This window comes from Hippopotamus amphibius, chromosome 1 (assembly GCF_030028045.1).
Source record: "Hippopotamus amphibius kiboko isolate mHipAmp2 chromosome 1, mHipAmp2.hap2, whole genome shotgun sequence".
NCBI lineage: Eukaryota > Metazoa > Chordata > Mammalia > Artiodactyla > Hippopotamidae > Hippopotamus > Hippopotamus amphibius.
In genome coordinates, this window is record NC_080186.1 from 20,556,149 (window position 1) to 20,577,269 (window position 21,121).

The 21,121-nt window shown below is 42.0% G+C and overlaps 1 protein-coding gene across 2 annotated transcripts in view; it reads left to right on the forward strand.

Annotated features, from left to right (window-relative positions):
- The first annotated feature begins 1,280 nt into the window (after positions 1 to 1,280).
- The window catches only part of DHDDS (dehydrodolichyl diphosphate synthase subunit), a 29,888-nt gene continuing 10,047 nt past the window's right edge, over positions 1,281 to 21,121 (forward strand). For both annotated transcript variants that reach the window (XR_009048329.1, XM_057701039.1), the window contains exons 1-8: positions 1,281 to 1,349; positions 2,127 to 2,193; positions 4,655 to 4,771; positions 7,363 to 7,505; positions 10,545 to 10,661; positions 11,502 to 11,603; positions 16,833 to 16,947; positions 18,913 to 19,020. Coding sequence is in view for 1 of the 2 variants with exons in the window: in XM_057701039.1 (XP_057557022.1) it covers positions 2,131 to 2,193; positions 4,655 to 4,771; positions 7,363 to 7,505; positions 10,545 to 10,661; positions 11,502 to 11,603; positions 16,833 to 16,947; positions 18,913 to 19,020 (765 nt within the window). In the remaining variant the exon portion in view is untranslated. The remainder of the gene's footprint in view (positions 1,350 to 2,126; positions 2,194 to 4,654; positions 4,772 to 7,362; positions 7,506 to 10,544; positions 10,662 to 11,501; positions 11,604 to 16,832; positions 16,948 to 18,912; positions 19,021 to 21,121) is intronic.

Sequence of the window (21,121 nt, forward strand, 5' to 3'; positions counted from 1 at the left end):
AGCTATAAACACGTTAACAAGTTCGCTAGCCTTCTGATGAACATTGTGTTTTTAAACATCTAGCTCCCCCTAAGGGAAGGAGGGTTTAGAAAAAGACTTTATTGGAAGCATACCAACTATCACAAAAGGCAAGGAAACATTAACAGAACAAGGGTAAGAAGTTTCATACATCACTCCACAGACTTGTTACCAAAAGTCAAAGCTCATCGTGGAAGATACTAAAAGTAGCAAATTACTACTGGACTTCAATGAACGGTTTTCCTGCAAAATGGAAGTAATCAGCTAGGCAGAAACTTACTAACCTAGATGTAAAGTAGAAAGGATGGAAAAGCTTAAGAGCCTGTTCATGGGTGGGTTACTCATCTCCAGAGGGCTTTCTTTGATCATTTCACTCTTAAAAATAAACTTTCATCAGAAAGAGTTGTAGACAAATGTAATGAATTGGGAGTCATGACTGCAGTATCTCTTCCTTGATACTGCAACCCAAAGTAAGAAACTACAAGAAGGTTCTTTGAATACGGTAAAGTTTTTTTTTTTCCCTTCTCTAATTTTGAGAAAACTAAACTCCCAATTTCTTTCGTGAGGTAGTGCCTCAAATTCGAATACCCTTGATTTTTCTGTCAGGGTTAGTTGATGGCCTTTCTTATACTTTAGGAGTTATTCTTAGAGTTCTTTCTGGCCTTAACCCTTTTTTGAGTTCTTTGGGTAAGTCCTGAGAATGCAAATCTTAAAATCTTGAGTGCCTTAAATCAGCACAAAACGGACTGACATTAAGTGTCTTGTGAGGCTAATAACTAGGGCTAGGAACTTTGCAAACGATTAAATCCACTAAATAAGACAAAACAGTATAAAAACAGGATTTTTAAGACTTGTAACAGAGCTCTAAAGCCAGTACTGCGGCATTCCAGCTAGCAGGACGTGCCTTACCCCTTTCCTCCACAGTCCTAAACTGCCGCCGGTGGCTAAGAAGTGAGGTGGGGATCCCCTAATTCTTGCCCTGGAACCTAGCCTGCCTGACGGCCTGCAGACTTCTCAACTTTCCCAGCTCGTCTACACCCCGCCTTCCCCAGCCAGCTCCCCAGCACGTGGCCCCAAGCCTGGCAGCCCGACTCCGCCTGGCGAGCGCAGTCTCCCCCTCCGCCCCGCCTGGCCCCAGGATTGCGAACTGCAGGGAACTCTCTCTCGGCTCCGCCCCTCCGAGTGCGCAGGCGCAGGCCAGGGCCCCGCCCACTAGGTTGACCAGAGAGGCGTGCCCCAGCGCTCAAAGATGACGTGTTCTTCCAGCGCCAAGTCGTCAGGCAGTGTTGGTCCGCTGGAGCGGTTGGAAGGCGCCTGCGGAGCCTGTCAAGGTGCTGGATTCATGGGGTGGATTAGAGGAGAAGAGGAGATACATGACTGGGCTGGAGGCAGCTGTGGGAGAGACAGAGGGGATAGTGGAAGAGATAAGTGAGGGAGTAAATAATGGGGAAATCGCTGGGGTAGGAGGTAACGGGTGCAACAACTGAAGGGTTTAAGTAACCCGGAGCGCCCAGAGTGGGAAACAGCCTGGTGGAAGATGGAGAAGGAAGAAGTGGGAAGGATCAGGATGTAGGCACTACGATGTGACAAGAAGCAGATTTACATGTTCAGAAAAAGGCAGTGCAGATACTGAGGACAAAAGGGGATGGGATCAAGGTCCACCAAGCCCATAGAACCAAAGAAAGGCCTCTGCCCCAAAGGTCCCATTGGCTTATAAACTATGCGTGGTGAAAGACTAGAGGCTTAGGCCAGTGCCTTTTTTTTTTTTGGCTGCACGAGGTCTTAGTTGTGGGATATTCAGTTATGGCATGTGGGATCTTTAGTTGCAGCATGCGAACTCCTAGTTATGGCATGTGGGATCTAATTCCCTGACCAAGGATGCAACGCAGGCCCCCTGCATTGGATGGGTGCAGAGTCTTAGACACTGGACTACCCGGGAGGGCCAGGGTCTTTGGATTCTAATGCTGGGTGCTCTCTACAGTTTTGGTGAATCCCTGCCAGTCAGCCATAGTTGTTTGCTAGCATAGTGACTTCTAATTCTCTGTCTTGTTTATACACGGTTTCCTGGTTGGTGTCTAATTGTTCTGTGCTTCTTCTGCTGGGGCAAGAACTATGTCATGGATCAAGGAAGGAGAGCTGTCGTTTTGGGAGCGGTTCTGTGCCAATATCATAAAGGTGAGCAGTGGCCCAAAGCACCAGTTGGCCTTTTGGTTAGTTGGATAATCTTGTATCAAAACCTGTTATTAAAATTGGGTAACCCATGATGTTTATGGATTTGTAATAGAATTTAGTGATGGTATCAAAGAGTTTTAGAATTTCAGGTCTACGTTTCTGGCAGATTATTGTCCTAACTCTCACATTTCCAGGAAGCCTGAGACCTCCCAATATCATTGGGCAGCGTGACTGTTAGATCTTCCTGAAATTTGTTTTCCTAGTACTGTTCTCTGGGTTTAGCTGAAATAACTAATCTTTCTTTGATGTGACAGTAGAGCATAACGGTTAAGAGTTAGGGCTCTGCAAAGGGAACTTATTAGATTTCCTCCAATGTGTAATGTGGTTTTCCTTTTCTTAAAATACTCTTCTCACTTTTCCCTTATCCATTAAAAATAATCTAGAGCATCACTATGTCCATGAAGTCCTCACCCACCTCCTTAGGCATATCCTCAGGCCAACATCGATGCCCCCCATTTGTTTACCTAAAGCTACCTCTTCATGCATCTTTCTAATCTGGCTCATATCAGAGTAAACTGTAATCCTAGACTTGCTTTATTTCCTCTACTAAACTGTCGACTCTTGAGGGAAAGGAATGTACTTCACTTGCCTCTACAGTCTTAGAACTAAGTAAAGTGTTTGGCAGTAGTAGTGAGCAGTGAAAGTTTGTTGAATTAATGAATACAGGAATAAATTTAATCAACTAAAAAAAAAGAGTTAGGTCTCTGGAGGCAGACAAATATGAATGAAAGTCCTCTTCTATCATTTATTCACCATGTGACTTTATATGATGGTTTTGAGGATTAAATGAAACAACATAGAAATCACTCAGCACAGTGTCTAGCCGTTTTTAATTATTATTATTGGGGCTGTCTTTCAAACCATTTGAAGACTACAGGCACTCTATTGCCTACACTCCCTTTGGTTCTCCAGGTCTTCCCTCAGCTTTTTCTCTAGGAATCACAGCAGTGTTATATCCTGTGCATATTGAAAGGTTTGATATTGGAGCCAGTCAGCTTGGTTTTATTTTTCAGCCACAAGTTGTCAAGCAGTGGGTAGCAGTGAATTTATGAGTAAGTAAGCCTTGTACCCACACATACACTCACACACAAATGCCAGTTGATGTCAGGCAGTCCAGGAAATGGAAAGCATCTCCTCAGGGAACCACTGTGGTCATGTGTTGAGAAGAACAAGCTGCATGATTTGACTGGAATATATATATATATATATATATATATATATATATATGTATATTTTATGGCTATATATGGGGCACAAAAGTAGAAAATGTTAGGTACAGGGGAAGTGGTCTACGAAGAGCCCCTCCAGTGAGGGAAAATAGCCCAAGGAGTAAATTTTTGCTATGATAGACAACAAAAGACTGCTCTAGGCCAGATAAGAACTTTTGTTTGCCTCCAAAATGTTTTTTTTTGTTTGTTTTGAAATGGCTTCTGACATTTAAATTTTTATAAAAATCTTGATTGGCTTCTCTTGTAAAATAAGAAGATCCAACAATATTAGGCCCCCATTCCTGTGTGAAAGGACTTGGGGAGGATACCTGTTTTTACATTTGACCATACGCATCAGTATCCTTCCTGGGGACTTCCCTGGTGACACAGTGGTTAAGAAACCGCTTGCCAATGCAGGGGACATGGGTTTGATCCCTGGTCCAGGAAGATCCCACATGCCATGGAGCAACTAAGCCCGTGTGCCACAACTACTGAGCCTGTGCTCTAGACGCACGTGCTGCAACCACTGAAGCCCACGTGTCTAGAGCCCGTGCTCCACAACAAGAGAAGCCACCGTACTAAGAAGCCCGTGCATCGCAATGAAGAGTAGCCCCTGCTCGCCACAACTAGAGAAAGCCCGTGCACAGCAACAAAGACCCAGTGCAGCCAATAAATAAATAAATAAATAAATCTTTAAAAAGAAAAAAAGATATATATACACACACACATATATCCTTCCTCTCTCTCCCAGTTGAAGGCTAATGAAACCAAAGTTGGAGGTTAAGGGCGTACGGTTAGGGGATGAACTCTGAAAGTACATAGATCTAAGTTTGAATCCCCACTTTGTCTCTTCATGGCTGTATGACTTATGCAAGTCACTTGACCCCTCTGAGCCTCAGTCTTTTCACCTGTAAAATGAAGGTAATACTATTTACTTCATATGTTTACATGATAAAATACTAAGATGAAATGTAAAAAGTCCAGCATAGTACTTGGCATGTAGTAAGTGCTCAACAAACATATAAATAAAAATAAATAAAAGTGCTTAATGCTTATGTATTGAGCTAAAAGTACAGAATACCCAATTCCCTTCCTCAGGGCTCTTATCATATAGCTCAACCCTGTCAGCTTGGGATGTTGTCTCCCTTGATTTCTGAGGAGTATGTGATGTGTTCATTTGTCTTCTTACTTCACAGGCAGGCCCAATGCCCAAACACATTGCATTTATAATGGATGGGAACCGACGCTATGCCAAGAAGTGCCAAGTGGAGCGGCAGGAGGGCCACTCACAGGGCTTCAACAAACTGGCTGAGGTGGGTGCAGGTGGCAGAACCCAAGGTGCATGGTCTGTGGAGAATTGGATTATAGCTAGAAAACCAGGCCCTGAGTTTGCTGTGGTTTGAGACTGTTTTTTATAACTGTTTGTCTGTTTTCTTGCTTGCTTGCTGCTATAGGTGTCATCAACATTAACAAAAAAATTAACTCATCCAGTGAAACATCACAAAATATTAGAAATTGTTTCCTTTTACCACTTTAATCAACAATTTATGTTTTTATGTGCCTCATCCCAATCCTTGTAATATGTTCAACACGACTTAACATTTATAAAATTTATAAAATATCTATAGCTTTGATAACCTTATTTTTTCTTGACATTTTGGCAAGTATTTTTCTAGGTTGATCTATAGCTTTCTACCTATATGTTTGTTTTGTTTTTTTTTTATTATACCTATATGTTTTAATGAGTGTGGAACATTTTATCCTCAGGATCTGACATAGTTTGTTTAGCTCCTCCACTATTATTGGACATTATAAATGGTACTAGTTTAGAATAAATGCTTAGAAGTGACATTTCCAGAACAAAGGTGGGGGTGACTACCCATCCTGAGGTTGAGGTGTTTCTCAGGACACAGGCATTTAAGAGCTTAAACTAGGAAAAGTGCCAGAAAAACCAGGACATCACTCCAAGCAAAGGTCATCAACATTTTATGGTTTTAATGCCTATTGCAAATTGGGAAACATTAAATTTAACAATAAAAATGGAATATGTTGACCTTTGTGAAACTCTGTAGCCCACGGATCTCAGCTTTCTGGCACAAGAACACGGCCTGAGGCCAGGGCAGTGATATTTTTTGCCTTGAATGAATGGTTGTGGGATTCTCTCCAACACCATGGAGGTATTCAGGTTTGTTGACTTCAGTTTCTCTTTTGTGACTGAGGCAGTTTTTGCCGTGTGCTTCGGAGCTTAAGCTCTGTAGTCACTCAGAACTCATTGGTACCCTTGCTCTGCCACTTCCTGGCTCTGTGACCTGCTGCAAGTTACATGGCTTCCCTTTGCCTCAGTTCCTTCATCTATAAAATGGGGAGATTATATGAGGATTAAACAAGATGGCACAATGAAAAGCATGTGGCACAAGACCTGGCATAAAGGAAGTGCTCAAAAAATTGAAGCTGTTGTTATTAGCCTGTATTGACCGAGGTCAGTGGTGGGTTCCAACCCAATGTACCCACCAAGTTTGCTACCTAGAAAGATCTTCAGGGCCCAAGCCTATTCAAGTGTCAGGTTTGCATTGGTAATCTTCCTAAGGTGGCAGTGAATGGATTATGTATGTCTGATGAGGGATTAGAAAGGTAGCTCTTCAGCTTTATTTCTTCAGTTCTGTTTGAATGTCTTCTGTCCCTTACCTTTAACTTCCAGGCTCCCCATCTCAACACTGTTATACTCAGCTCCAGTTTGTTCTCCACCTTTAGTGGCACTGGGTTAGAGCAGTACCAAAGAATCAGGTTTTTGTTTTTGTTTTTTAAGAACTTTTATTGAGATACAGTTGACATACAATAAACTATTTGCATATATTTAAAGTGTACAATTTGATATTTTTTTTCTTATTAGTAATGTATATATGGCAATCCCAATCTCCCAATTCATCCCCCCCAACCTCCCCCACCCCCAACCAGGACCAGGTTTAAATTTAAATTTCACTTCTTTTTTCATTGAGGTATAATTTCGTACAGGGAAATGTACAGATTTGGGGGTTTGACAGTTGCATTCATCTGTCTAATCCACACCCCTGTCAATATATAAAACATTTCATCTCTCTAGAAAGTTCCTTTGTGCCCCTTCTCAGTCAAACCCTGTCCTACCTCCTCTTCCCCTCTCTAGGCAACCACTCTTCTGCTTTCTGTCACTCTAGATGAGTTTTTGCTGTTCTAGAAACTCATATAATGGATTCATACAGTAGAGCTGTGGACTTTAGACAGCTAAAGTCCACAACTGAGCTTCTGTTTTATCGTCTATAAAGTAGCCATGAAAATAATAATGCCTTTCTCAAGGGGTTGCTTGAAGAATCAAATGAAATAGTGTACGTGAAAACCCTTTGCAGACTTAAATGCTACACAGCTGTGCAATTGTTGCTTTTATTCTTATAACTTATCAACCTCTCAGTCTATTGGAATAATGATGTTATGCTGTGAGTAATAATATCCTATGTTTTTATATATCTTAGCCACCTTGTAAGGGATGGACTGTGATCCCATTTTATAGATAAGGAGACTTAGGCCCCAAGAGGTTAAATGATATGCCTGCAGTCAATAGCAAGTGCTTGATGGAGTGAGGGACTAGAACCTAGATCTTTACTCTCTCAGTAAAGAGCGCTTTCCAGTAAACCACAATAGCATCAGCGTAATAGTACTCATTAAGTTCACATTTTTCAGTCTCTCAGGTGGTAGTTTTCTGCCTGTTTGGCTCGTTATCCTGACAGAAGCATTGTTATTATCCTAGCTTTACCCAGTTTGAGGAGGAGAGAAGTCTGTCTCTCACCTCCAGCACTGAGTAAGGGCTGAGGCATCTTATGTTTCCCTTCCTGCTCTTCCTTGTACCCTAGCTCCTTGCCTTCTCCCCTCTCAGACTCTGCGTTGGTGTTTGAACCTGGGCGTCCTAGAGGTGACGGTCTACGCGTTCAGCATTGAGAACTTCAAACGCTCCAAGAGTGAGGTAGACGGGCTAATGGATCTGGCCCGGCAGAAGTTCAGCCGCTTGATGGAAGAACAGTAAGATGCTGGCAGAGGGGAGTGTGTGTTCTTCCACCACCTCCAGCCTTACCCTAACCCTCAACTCTCTTTTCTGAGGCTAGTTAAGGAACTCTAAACCCTTCTACTGTTAGTCAGACCTCTTCAGTGGCAAATATGGCAAGCTAGTTTTCCTTTCTTTTTTTTTTCTTTCTTCCTTCCTTCCTTCCTTTCTTTTTTTAAAGGGGACATTTATTTGAGTATATAGAGGTATTTCGCAGAGTTAAAGGACAAGTACAGCCTGCCTCAGGCAAAACTGAAGCCAGGAATTGAAATCCATTAGGTAGAGCCTCCTTAGCCATTTACTTCCTGCGCTCTGCAGACTAGCTTTGTCTGCTTTAAGAGAGCAGCGCAGGATGAATTAAAACCTTTAATTGGCCTACCTTAGATCAGATTTCTACCTCAGGACCAGTAAACTGTGACTGGAGAAGCAGAGTGAGAGAAACTTTGAAAAAGTCATTTTCTGCTGTGCAGTCATCCCTAGAAAGCTACTATACTTCCTTCCTTGGAAGGAGCAAGATGATGCATAAAAGCCCTTTATGGGGATGAGTCAGTACTATTCTTAGCTATCACTAAGTTTAAGCTTAACTTAGGGAGCAAAACCAGAATGGGGTGAAGAGGAAGTTTGGTGGAGATTATTTGCTTCTAAGTGTGGAAACCTCTCCAGCCAGGACTGCCCCAGAGTCTTCATTACAACCATTCCCTGCCCAGCTCCTCCCCACACCAGGACCAGGAAGATGAGAGAACAGAGATCTTAGAGCTCTAGTGGAGCTGGGCCTAGGACAGTTCTGTCATTTCCTTCTCTGTGTGGGTCAGGGTTGGGGGAGAGTAGCCAGGCTTCTCTGTGTTCATCTTAGTGAGACTTTGGGCCACAGACATTACTCCCTCCCGTATGGCTCAGAATTCACACCCAAGGGGCTGGGGATGGAGGTAATGGGGCCACCTTGCAGGTGTTCAAGTTCTTCTGTACTCCACACTAATCTTACCTTTTTAAGTGCTTATACTATGTGTCAGGCCCTGAGCCTAACATGTATTCTCATTTAATATTCACATTATCCTGTGAGAAAGATATTATCTCAGTTGTAGAGAGGAGGAAGGTAAAAACCAGAGAAGTTTAGGTGCGTATCCTGGGTCACACAGCTATCAGACAGACAGAGCCAAAACAGGCAGGATCTTTCTGACTCTAGAGCTGAGCTGTTGTCTACTATACTCTACTCCAAGAGACAGGAGGCAATCTTACACTTCTTAAAAGATCAAAATGCAAAAAAAAAAAAAAAAAAATCAAAATGCATGGCAGTAGAGGTGCTCCTGAGATTGTTCTAATCAGTCAGTAGTAGAGAAGATAGTCTTAGATTATGAAGTCCTGGACAGAACAAGAAAAAACCTTAGTGGTGGTTTTCCAACAATGTGCCACAGATTCCCAGAGTTGCCAGAGGAGTGGGTATGCAAGGACCTAGAGGGAATAGGGTATATGGTGCTGGTTTGCATTTATCTATTTTATATGTTGGGCTTCTTTTTAAGATTTGATTTGTAGAAAGAGTTGTTTGGCTAAAAGAAGTTTGGAAAACCACTGGCCTAGTTCGGTTTCAGCAGTTGGGAAACTAATCCTGGTGAAGAGAAGAGCAAGGTTTGCCCATGGTCACGCAGCAAGCTAGTGACAGAGCTGGGCTGGAAACCCAGGTCTCCTGGCTCCTCGCCAGGGCTTTTACACCTCCTTACTCAGGTCATGTACCTGATGTCTCAGAATAAGCACTTTTACAGTATGGCAGGGGCAGTTATGCAAAGTCAGATAGTAAGTGGTGGCACTAGGGCTTGAATCTAGGTATTCTTTTTTTTTCTGACCGCACCGCACAGCATGCGGGATCTTAGTTCCCCGACCGGGAATCAAACGTGTGTCCCCTGCAGTGGAACCACGGAGTTCTAACGACTGACCCACCAGGGAATTCCTGAATCTAGGTATTCTTATCCAAATATTGCCTTGATTTGAATCTAGATTTGTCTACTATAGCTCTAGTGGGCTCTCAAAGCTAAGCGATTAGATCTTGCTTCACTCTTGAAGAAATGTGGTTGAGGGTTATAGGGTGGATAGGCTTTGGGTGTAGCCTTCAGCTCTGGATCAGGGTTCTCCAGGACCTGCCAAATACCCTTGGCCCCACTGTATACTTCTTGTTATGAAGCTCCCATTTTCCAAACACTAGTCGTTCAGTTTCTCCGTAGCATTCCCAAGTGCGAGAAGCTGGCTGGGGGACAGTGAGTTCACGCGCACTGTGCAGAGTTTGGGAGTTACTGTATGGAGACAGTGTAATGTCGTGATTAAAAAGTCAGGCTCTGGAACAAGATTCCCTAGGTTTGATTTCTGGCTTTCTAGTCACCAGCTGTCTGATCTTAAACAAATTATTTAACCTCCCTGTGTCTCAGTTTCTTCATCTATAAAAGGGAAGTGATAATGGTGTCTGCCTCAAAGGTTGATATAAGGATGGAGTGCATGTAAAACACTTAGACCAATGTCTGGCACTTAGTAAACATGTAATTAATGTTAGATGTTGCTATTCTTATATTTTATGAGGAAATACAAATGTTACCAATAATACAACTCCTGCCCTTGAGGAGTTTATTCACTCATCAAAATGGGACGGACAGCACAGCATACATGAAATGCAACTTGCTGACAAGGACACACAAGGCAGTGTAATGTGTGGTAAAGAGGTTTGGGTTCTCAAATCAGGCAAACCTGGGTTTCGGTCCTGACACAGCACTTGATGGCTGTATGACCATGGGCAATCCTTACCTGTCTGTTCTATCTGAGCCTCAGTTTCCCACTGTAGAACAGGGAATGTGGTAAACTCCTTTCAGAGCTGTTGAGGGCATGCAGTGAAATAATACATGGAGATCAGTGCCTGACACACAGGAAAGCACTCAGAAATGAAGTATCAACTGAGTATCATCTAAGCACCTTGCTCTCTCCAGCTCATCACATGCTCTGTCCCAACTCCCAAACCTGCCTCCTTTCCCCCCGATCAGGGAGAAACTGCAGAAGCATGGCGTATGTATCCGGGTCCTGGGTGATCTGCATTTGTTGCCCTTGGATCTCCAGGAGCTGATTGCACAGGCTGTGCAGGCCACCAAGAACTACACCAAGTAAGTTTTCAGATTTCCCCTTAGGGACCTGTATCAATCTTTGACTCCCTGCTAACTTTAGGGAAACATCCTGGGCCTTCCTTGGTCTGCATTTGGTTCAAGAGGCAGTGAGGGGTTGGTTTTGGATGCTTGGAGACTTCTTCCTCCATCTGCAGGGCAGACCAGAGATGGTTCTGCAGTACCTTGTCATATGTGTGTATACTCACATGTACAGTTTCTTATCTTCCTCTTTCATGTGCCTTGTATATATATTTAAAAAAAATTTTTTAATATATAAATATATATGTGTGTGTGTATATTCTTTAATTGACAGAGGATAGGGTGGGAATGTAGCAGGCCTTATCCCTGTCTCTGAAAATAGATCCTTCAAGAAATTCTTTTTCTGTCCCACTGCTTTAACCAATAGATGGGATGACCTTGGGAAGGCATGCAGATGCAGAGGGGAGCAGAGTTTAATAATCCAGACTTCATTATGTGTGGCTTTGGAATATAATGTATATTTGGCAGTGGATTTGTTTCACATCAGATTTCCTTCCTATTCTTCTTTGCTTATTCTAATATCACAATTTATTCACATCCTCTGAAAGCTAGGTGTTAGCAGAAGGGAAGAAGATTAGGAGAATAATAAGGGCCAGTTAGTATTTTTCTTATTACAAAACTATTATGTTTTTTTCCAAGAAAACCATGAAAACTCAAAAAATTAATAATCTCACCTTTCAGAGGTATCCGTGGTTAACATTTGGTGTGTATTCTACCACAGGAGGCGTGCTTTGTAATCAGTGACTCCACTCCTTAGTCCCCATCCCCCTTTGGTAAATTATTCTGTTCTTCCCTTCTCAGGTGTTTCCTGAATGTCTGTTTTGCTTACACATCCCGTCATGAGATCAGCAATGCTGTGAGAGAGATGGCCTGGGGAGTAGAGCAAGGCCTGCTGGATCCCAGGTATCCATAGTTGTTTAGCATGGTAACTGACATGGAAAGCAGGCATGCACCAAACCATAAAACCCCTCCTAAGTCATGTACTTGGGCCAGAAGTCAAATCAGGAATGTATGTGGAAAGATTTGGGGGCGGCGGGGGGGTCCCCACGCTTAGAACTTTGGAATGACTTATTATAGCCTGCTCCAGAATTTCTCTGTGTTCACCACACACCAAGAAGCTCCAGAAAAATGGCATAGCAGGTAGCAACACTGTGGCATTCAATAAAACATGATGCCCTCCTGGCCCTTTGGGAGAGTTTTCCTAAGAATGATTTTTCAGAAATGTAGCTTGTTGGGGGTATTGTCCTTTAAGCCTCTCATGTTACAGTTTTAAGCAAGATTCAGATATTTTTCAAAAAGAAAGTTGTTCATCATTAGCAACACGGTGGAATTACTGGAGCTGGGAGAGACTTTAGAAGCCATCTGTCTGTCCAGTCCCTCTCCTGTTATTATTAGTGTAACCTTTGGTAATAATATTAGTAAACTAACAATAGCAGTAGTAAAATAATAGTAGCAAAAAACAACCCAGGTAATGTGTTATGCTCTGTATTTTATTAAGTTAATATTGTCATGTGTAAGAGATTTGAGTCTTTTCTCTATTTTGTAGATGAGAAAACTGAGCTCACATTGAAATGACTGTCCAAAGATCATTCTGCTAGTAATTGCCAGAGCTGGGACTCCTATCAAAAACTGTCCAGATTCCAGACTTTTTGTCCTGACCTTTATTATATGGGATCTTGGGACCCAGGAAATTTTCTGACTCCCTTCTTGGGCATAATTCGATTTTCCTGGGAAACTGAATTAAAAATGAAGAAGTTTCTCAGTGAGAATGAAATTAGATAAGAAGAAAAGGAGACATAAGTCCCAACTAAAGGCCAGGCACATTGCTGTATATAGAGGATACAGTGGTAAGAATAAAAAACACATATTTCCTGCTTTCGTGGAGCTCTGGTAAGGGAAACAAACATTATCAAGGTTATACAAATTAGCATAAAATTAGAATGATGTAAGCATGATAACGGCGTTGGTGTATGGTTCAACAAGAATTTATAATAAGAGGACTGGACCTGGTAGGGAAGGCTCCCCAAAGGAAATGATAAGTGACCTAAGAAGGGGGTGGGAGGATAAGTAGTAACTGGGGAAAGAGGCAGTAGTATGAGGAGCTTGTTGGTTGCACAAATACTGTTGGAATAATTCAAGTAGAGAGTACTTGAAAGGGAGCTTGGGTTATGATGGTGATGGTGAAATAGACCAAACAGACTGCGTCAAGAGCTATGAAGCAGATCAAATTGAGAGGACTTGATGGGTTGACTCTGGGAAAAGGATGTGTCGTGGTGACTCCAGGGTTTTTGACTTATAAAACAGTGGCTTGTGGGTGCCCTTTGCTGTGCTGAGAACCCCGAGAGGGTGCAGTTTGAGGAAGAAGGTTAGGAGTTTGGTTTGGGATATGTTGAACACAGATGTCAGGTTGACAGCAGAGAGGAGGGGTGGGGACTGGAGATAACAGCATGATAGCTGAAGCAAAGAGAGGGCATGAGGCATCTAAGGAGAGTCGCGAGTGAGAAGAAGAGAAGGCCTAGGATGGAGTTTTAAGAAACTCATAAGTTTTACTGGCTGAGTAGAGGAAAATGAGCCTTAAGGAAAAAAAGGGAATGAATAACCAGAACAGTAGAAACAAAAGGGCTGCCAGTATTACAGAAGCCAAGAAAAGAGGGTGTTTGTTAGTGCAGGTGGGGTTGGGTGTGGGCATTTGTGGGAGCAAGAGTGTCATTTGCTGTAGAGAGGTCAATTAATATGTGAATTGAAAATTAGCTATTGGGGGGAAAATTAAGATATTGGTTAAGTTGGCAGTATGGGGGCTGGGCAGGAAGATGAAATATAAGTAGATGAGGGATATATAAGTAGCTGCAAGTTATTGATAATTTTCTGATTCTTGGCTTGGGGATGATTTCATAGTTGTTCATTATATTCTTAGTGCTTTACGATTAATGTTTTATATAATTTTCTGTATAAATTAAATAACATGTTAATAATAAGGGACAAATATTCATGCTAAAAAGAAAAAAAGCAACATAGCAAGCAGATTAATATGCGTTCATGCCTGGGACTAGGACTCTGATCTTACCTCCTCGTTCAGTGTGATTTATACTGATACGACATTGCAATAGCCACTGACCTTCTGCTTCTTGCCTAGCAAGTTTTCTCATATCCATTTTCTCTGCTCTGCATGGCTTAGTAACTTGCCTGTGTGGGTTAGTCATGCAGACATGGCATGGGCTGGGCAGGTTACGAGGGTAAAGAGGCTGATGTCTCAACCCACCAGCTCAGGAAGCTTGGTGTTCAGCTTGGACTGGGCTGATCAGGGCCTGAGGCAGTGTTCTTTACATTATTAAGTTTTGGACAAATCCATGTTTATAATAGAGAGTCAGTGAGTTAATTACAATAAGGTTCTACCCTTCCCATAACTGGAATTTTTCTGTTCTCTCATCACTGCTATGCAATTCCTCATTTTCCTTTCTTCCTGGATATATATTTTTTTCTAGCAGTCATATTAATAGGTTGCTTTTTGAATCTCGAATTATAGAAGAAGGAATTAGGTTTAGCATAAATGGTAGTTAATAAACTCTCTTGAGCAGGTCTTGACCCTCTGTAGGCCTCCGTCTTCCTCTTAAAACAACAGTGTTAATAATAATTCCTCATGTTTATTAAGCATTTACTCAGTGCCCAGCACTTGCTAAGTATTCCATGTACATTTCATGTAATGCTTAGACAGACCCTTTAAGGTAGGTACCGTTCTTATAAATTGAACTTTGCTGTGAGGTTAAATAAGTTTTCCAAGTTCACATAGTTGACCAGGATTTCCAACCTGGCTCCAGAGCCTGTGTTCTCTTTCATATGATATACTGACTGCCTTATAGGAAGGTTGAAATGGACAACAACACAGTATAAAAATAAAATTTGATAACTAATAGTTATCAGGGACTTCTGTGGTGATCCAGTGATTAAGACTTCGCCTTCCAGGGACTTCTCTGGTGGTCCAGTGGTTGAGAATCTGCCTTTCAATGTAGGGGATGTGGGTTCAATTCCTCATCAGGGAACTAAGATCCCACATGCCGTGGGGCAGCTAAGCCTGAGTGCCACAACTACAGAGCCCATGCACTCTGGAGCCCAGTGTGCCACAACTAGAGAGAAGCCCACGCACCGCAACTAAGACCCAGCACGGGGGTGGGGGGTGATGATGGGGACAGACGGACTTCACCTTCCAATGCAGGGGATGTGGATTCACTCCCTGGTCGGGAGCTAAGATCCCACGTGCCTTGCAGCCAAAAAAACCAAAACATAAAACAGAAGCAATATTGGAATAAATTCAATAAAGACTTAAAAAAAATGGTCCACATCAAAAAAATATATTAAAAATACATACATACGTGTTTCCACTGCAGGGCATGAGGGTTCGATCCCTGGTTGGGGAATTAAGATCCCACAGGGCAACCTGATGCTGCACACCTCGGCTTAAAGAAAAAAAAAGCATTTGAAATTCAGAGGGGTTATGTGGGGTGGTGGGTCTGGAAATAATCTTTGTTCCTCTTACTTAAATGTAGCACTTCATAGTTCCCAAGTTACACTCAAATCTGTTATTTCGTTTGATTTGACTCTCACCATAACTTATAAGTAGATAGGATAAATGTGCCCATTTCAAAAATAAGAGCTCTGAGAAATTGTTGATAGCACAGGGTTTCACTTTTTTTGGGGCGGGGGTGCTACCCCACTCGGTTTACAGCATCTCAGTTCCCCCACCAGGGATTGAACCCAGGCCACGGCAGTGAAAGTGCCGAATCCTAACCACTAGACCACCAGGGAGCTCCCAGGTTTCACATTCTTAATTAGAGAATTAAGATCATGCTGTCAAGATAAGACTCAGATTATCAGGGAAATCTGAACCAGAGCCCTTCCTATTGCCCAGTCATAAGTGAATATTATTTCCCATATGATGGTACAGAAAATAAAGCTCCCTCTGTGCTTTGCAAAAAAATGACTGAGAGATGAAGTAACTTACCCAAAGGCACATAGCTAGTAAGTGTAGATCCTTGTTCTGAACACTCATGCAGGTCTCTCTGCTTTTTTTGACTATGCCCCCAGATGAATATTCCCACCAAGAAATTTTGCCTTCAAGACCCTTCACAAGATGCAGCTGTTACCACTTGGAGATTCTAAATTCTGCCCCTGGGAACTTGGTAGGATAGGTAAACAGTGTTCTTGGAACCACCAGATACCAGTCTTGCAAACATCCTTTCCACGGGCAGGAAAGTTTAACTTAAGATAAATGCTACCAGTCTCCATTTTTCCTTCATTCCATCTCCTTTCTGAATGTCTGTCTGCTTGGAAAAGTAGCTCTTATCAAACACAAGAGGGCTGATCATTTTGCTGTTTTTTCAAATCCTAAGTAAAGTAGATTTTTTGCAGTGTTTCAGGGTCCATATGACTTAAATTCAAGGTTTTAAAAATGTTCTCTATAATAAATTCAAACAATAACAAAAGTATATAAAATAAAAAGAGATAGTCTTCCCTTCTTTGCTTACCCAGCCTTCCAGAGGTAGCTGCTGTTAATAGTAAGGTGTATGCCTTTCTAGATTTTGCTCTTTGTTTATATATACATTTATTCACGTGTGTGAGTGTTTGAGTGTGTGTGTGTATATTTTCCACTGTATTTTTTCTGAAACTTGCTCTTTTTTTTTTTCCATTTAATATTACATCTTAGACATCTTTCCAAATCAGTGCATTTAGATTTATCTTTACTAAAAACAGTTGCATAGTATTTCATCAAATTGCGGGGTCATAGGGTGTATGCATTTTAAAAACGATGTTTGAAGTGAAGGACAACACATATTCTGGTGGGTGCATCTGATTTTGGACCTGCGACTAAATGACTTTGGGCAAGTTTTTAATCTTCTCTTAGCTTCAGTTTCCTTACCTATAAAATGAGGATAGAAATACCTTACATAGTTGTGAGGATTGAAACCATTCAGTAATTTATCAAGCATTTGCTGAGGGCCTTCTATGTACCAGGTAGTATTGGCTAGTGTATTTGACGGTGTTCTGTAAACTGAGAAGCTTTATGTTAAGGAAGCTCACCGTGAGAATAATCCAAAAAGAGATGTGTGCTTATCTTTGTCTCTTCCCCACTCACCTTAGCGATGTCTCTGAGTCTCTGCTTGATAAGTGCCTCTATACCAACCACTCTCCTCATCCTGACATCTTGATACGGACTTCTGGAGAAGTGAGGCTCAGTGACTTCCTCCTCTGGCAGGTAGGTCGTTTCCAACCACTGTTCTGTTTGTGTCAAAACTGAAAACTGTGACTGCACCCACAAAACAGATTAGAGGGGCAGCTAAAATCCAGAGAAATGTCTCCAGGCTATGCCTGGTAACTTTTGCTGTCATTTCCTCATCTGTCCCTGGCTTTGTGAGCCTTTGTAGTTCTTGCTGTCTAAAGTGCCCAGAGGAAAAATCAGGGCTATCCAGCTGTGATGAAAGCTTTACTCGTACCTCTCTTCAAGGAACTGGACTTCTGCCTTATGTCCCTGAGCGTAAGCTCCTGCCCTGGTAACCTGTCGTGTAACCCAGCACCTCTGGGCTAGAACCTTGCCTTGTATTTACTAATTTCTCACCTTCAGAATAAAGGGCTGCATCCACACAAGCACAGTCTACAAGGGATATAAACTATATGCAGACTCTTTCTTCAGGGCCTGCCACTGCCTCTCAGCTCAGTTATCCCAGTGTAGGTAGTTCTTTAAAAGCTCATATCCAAATAAGTTTGTCTTTGCTTGAAAATCTCCATCATGTGTTCATTTGGCCCTTGGGTAGCACTTGGCTGGGGGAAATCTTGTTCAAGGAGAGGCTGGAGGGAGAGACTCAGCTTGGAAGCAATTCACATGGTAGAGTTCCAGAAATTTTAATGGACCATAGTCTTAAAAGTGAACTAACAAGATTTAGGTATGGAAGATACTTTTAGTGTTTGACTGTATTGAAAGAAGTATAATGTGTAATTTATGGTTTTATGGCCCACTCTGTTGGTCAGATTATGTTTGGAGAGTTTACTTCTGGGCACTGAGTTTTAAGAGATTGTGCTGGCAAACTAGAGGACTTAGCAGAAGAGGCCAGCCTGGATGGTGAGGAATCTGAAACTCAGGTCTTATAAGGAATGAGTGAAGGATAATGGTCTGGAAAAGAGAAGCATGGTGATAGTTTATTCTCTTTTGGGAAAAAAATATTGAGTTCCTCCTTTGTGCTGGGAATATGGCAGTAATCAAGTTAGAAATGATCCCTGCTATCTATCTTAAAACTTATAGTTTGTTGGCAAAGACAAACCGAACAAGTCATTACAGCCTTGGGAACAGAAAACAGGCAACTCTAATCTTGCCTTTAAATATTTGCAAGAATGTCACTTTGAAGAAGTAAAGTTGTTCCAGAGAAAAGACCTGAGACCTTGGTAGAAGTTCCAAGGAAGGTGACATTGGTTTAACTTAATGAGCTAGCTGACAGCTAAAGGTATCCCCCTTGAGGCACTGAATTCCTCACCACTAAAGGTGTCAAGCAGTGGCTGTCAAGAATGTTCCAAAAGGGAGTCTTATATCAGTGATTCTTGTTAAAAGTTCACCCAACTTTGTGCTTTGCTTTATGTATGTTATCTTGTTAAATTTTCACAGTACCCTAAAAGTTAAGTATTCTTATACCCAATTTTACAGTTGAGGACACTGAGGCCCAGAGAAGTTAAGTAACTTGCCTCAGGTCAAATAGATGGTAAATGATGGAGCCAGAATTCGAAGCCAGGCAGTCTGGCCCCAGAGCCCATGACTTAACCATTGTGCCATACTCTGCTACTTAAAAATAACAGTGGCACCTACCATTTGTTCATTGCTAACTTTTATCAGACACTGTGTCTCCCAGATGACCTCTAAGGGCCAAGAGCCAATAACATAATCCAGATGTTATTTCATAGTCCTAAAATTGGCTCTCAGAAAAATCCTGGTGGAAATGTTGATCTAGTCTCGCTTTAGTTCTGCCTTGCTACAAGCAGGTGATCTTACTGCCTCAGATGACCCCGCCCCCTATTAGTGAGCGAATCCAGGCTGGCAGCAGCAGCTGCAGCTCAGGATGCCTGTGCCACCTCATCTCTGGGTGTGATCAGCCTGCTCTTTCCTTGGAGCCTGAGCAGGGAATGTTCCAGTAACATGTTACTAAACCATACTCTCTTCCTTCTCCACCTTTCCCAGACCTCCCACTCCTGCCTGGTGTTCCAGCCCGTTCTGTGGCCAGAATACACGTTTTGGAACCTCTGTGAGGCCATCCTGCAGTTTCAGATGAACCATAGCATGCTTCAGGTAAGAGTTCAGGGCTGGCCTGACTGGATGGGATGGAAGAAAAGGATTGACCACCCACGACTCTGTATGTCAGGCACTTGCCAATAATCATGTTAATGATAACGAGTAGCTACCACTTACTGAGTATTTGCTGTGTGTCAGCCTCTGTGAACAGTTCATGTGCATTGTCTCATTCAGTGTTCCCAAGACCCCAATGAACTAGGTATTATTAGCCCCATTTATGCAAATGAGTAAATAAAAATTATTTAGTTAAGGACACGTAACCAATAAAAGACAGAACTGGGATTCAAGTTATGTCTTTAATCTCTTTACCATGGAAACCCGGGAAAGGCTTCTCAGAGAGTTTGGCCATTATTCCCTGAAGGAATTAGCCTAATAAAAGATTGTAGAAGTGGAAGTATACAAAATCCAAGATCTTCCAGAGGGATTAAAAACAAAATAGCACTGTCTTTCTGTTGTATAAAACTATGTTCTGCCAAGACTTGAAGTTCTGCTTTCAATTTGATCACTAGATCTTGAAACAGGTTTCATTAGGAGGCAGGGTCACCTACATCTGATTAGGACTCATAGTTAATAATAAAGGCAGTGTGTGTGGTGGTGGCAGCTAACGTACTGAAGGTCTACTAAGGCACTTTGGTGTTTTCATGTAAGTTTTTTTATTTAACATTCCAACAATCCAGCAGGCTTGCTGTCCTCATTTTTCAGATATGGAAATAGAGGCGCAAAGTAACTGTAACTTGCAAGGTAACTTGAGTCTGGAGAGATAATGGCCAGGAGGAAATAATGATGTAAGTTAGGGCTTCTCAGTCCCCTTGGCATCTTGGACTCCTTGGAGAGGCTAATGAAAGCCATAGACCATCTCCCTAGGAAAATTGCAAAGATCACTCCAAGACATGGCATTTTGCGTAGAATTACACTAGTCACTGAAACACACAAACTACTTCTGGGGGTTCACATAATTCCTGAAATCTTTCCATGAATCCCAAGTCCGGAACTCCTGAAGTAAGTCAATCAAATCATGAAGGTTTGGTCATGTGCTTGCCCATTGCGTCTCAGAATATGAGGAAATTGAAAAAGGAAGTTGAGTTCTAGTAAAAGGAAAAACAGCAAAGTCTCAATTATCCACTGTCAGTGAGGAATGAATATCAGGTTTTTCCACATGACCAAGTCTCCCTTTAAGAACTGAAACTTTTTTTATCCTTTTTTTATTTTATTTTATTTTTTTTTGTGTGATAGGCAAGAAGTAGATTTATTAATATAGGATGCTTGTAAGAGATGCAAGTGGGCAGGCAAGGGAGCTCTGCCTTTTTTATCCTTTTTTGATAGAAAACTTTCTGAAACATGTCTTGTGCATGTTTCAGAAACACCTACTATATCCCAGACACTTGCTAATAATAATTCTAATGATGCTGGTAACAATAATATTAGTAACTGCCCTCTTGAAGTGCTTCACTGTGCAGGATGGCCTCGAAGGGTGGCACTCTTTCTCTAAGCTAGATGGCCCCAAAATACTTGGCTTTGGGATTTCTTGTATATGGTCAATGGCTAATTTTGACAGCATCCCTTCTTCCCTTCTCTTCCTAATTCCAGTTTTAAATCAGCTTCAGGCAAGGAAACCAGACAACCAAGCTTGTTAGAGTTATGTCTGTAAGGTGGGAGTAAACTGGCCTTGCATGAAGCCCAGAGGATCTTGGTGCATGAGCTTTTGTGTGTGGATATTCTTGTCTCTAATTTGGCCAGAAGTCTTTTAGTAATTTCAAGTTTCTCAGATACTTTCCTGCATGGCTATCAGAGGAATTGCCTCGAGTTTCACTCATTCCGTAAATGTCTATTATTGAGTACCTGGTCTGAGTCAGGCACTCTGTTAGTATTAGGCACAAGAAATTCAAGCAGTTCGTTGGCCAGACAAGATCCCTACCTTCATGGAGCTCATATTTTTACTTGAGGAGATAGATGATAAGTAAACAAATATATACGATAATTTCAGATTGTAACAAGGCAATGAAGAAAATAGAGTGATGTGCTAAAAAGTAATGAAGAGAGCAAGAGGTACTGCATAAAGCAGTCAAAGAAGGCCTCTCTAAGGAGGTCTTTTTTAAGC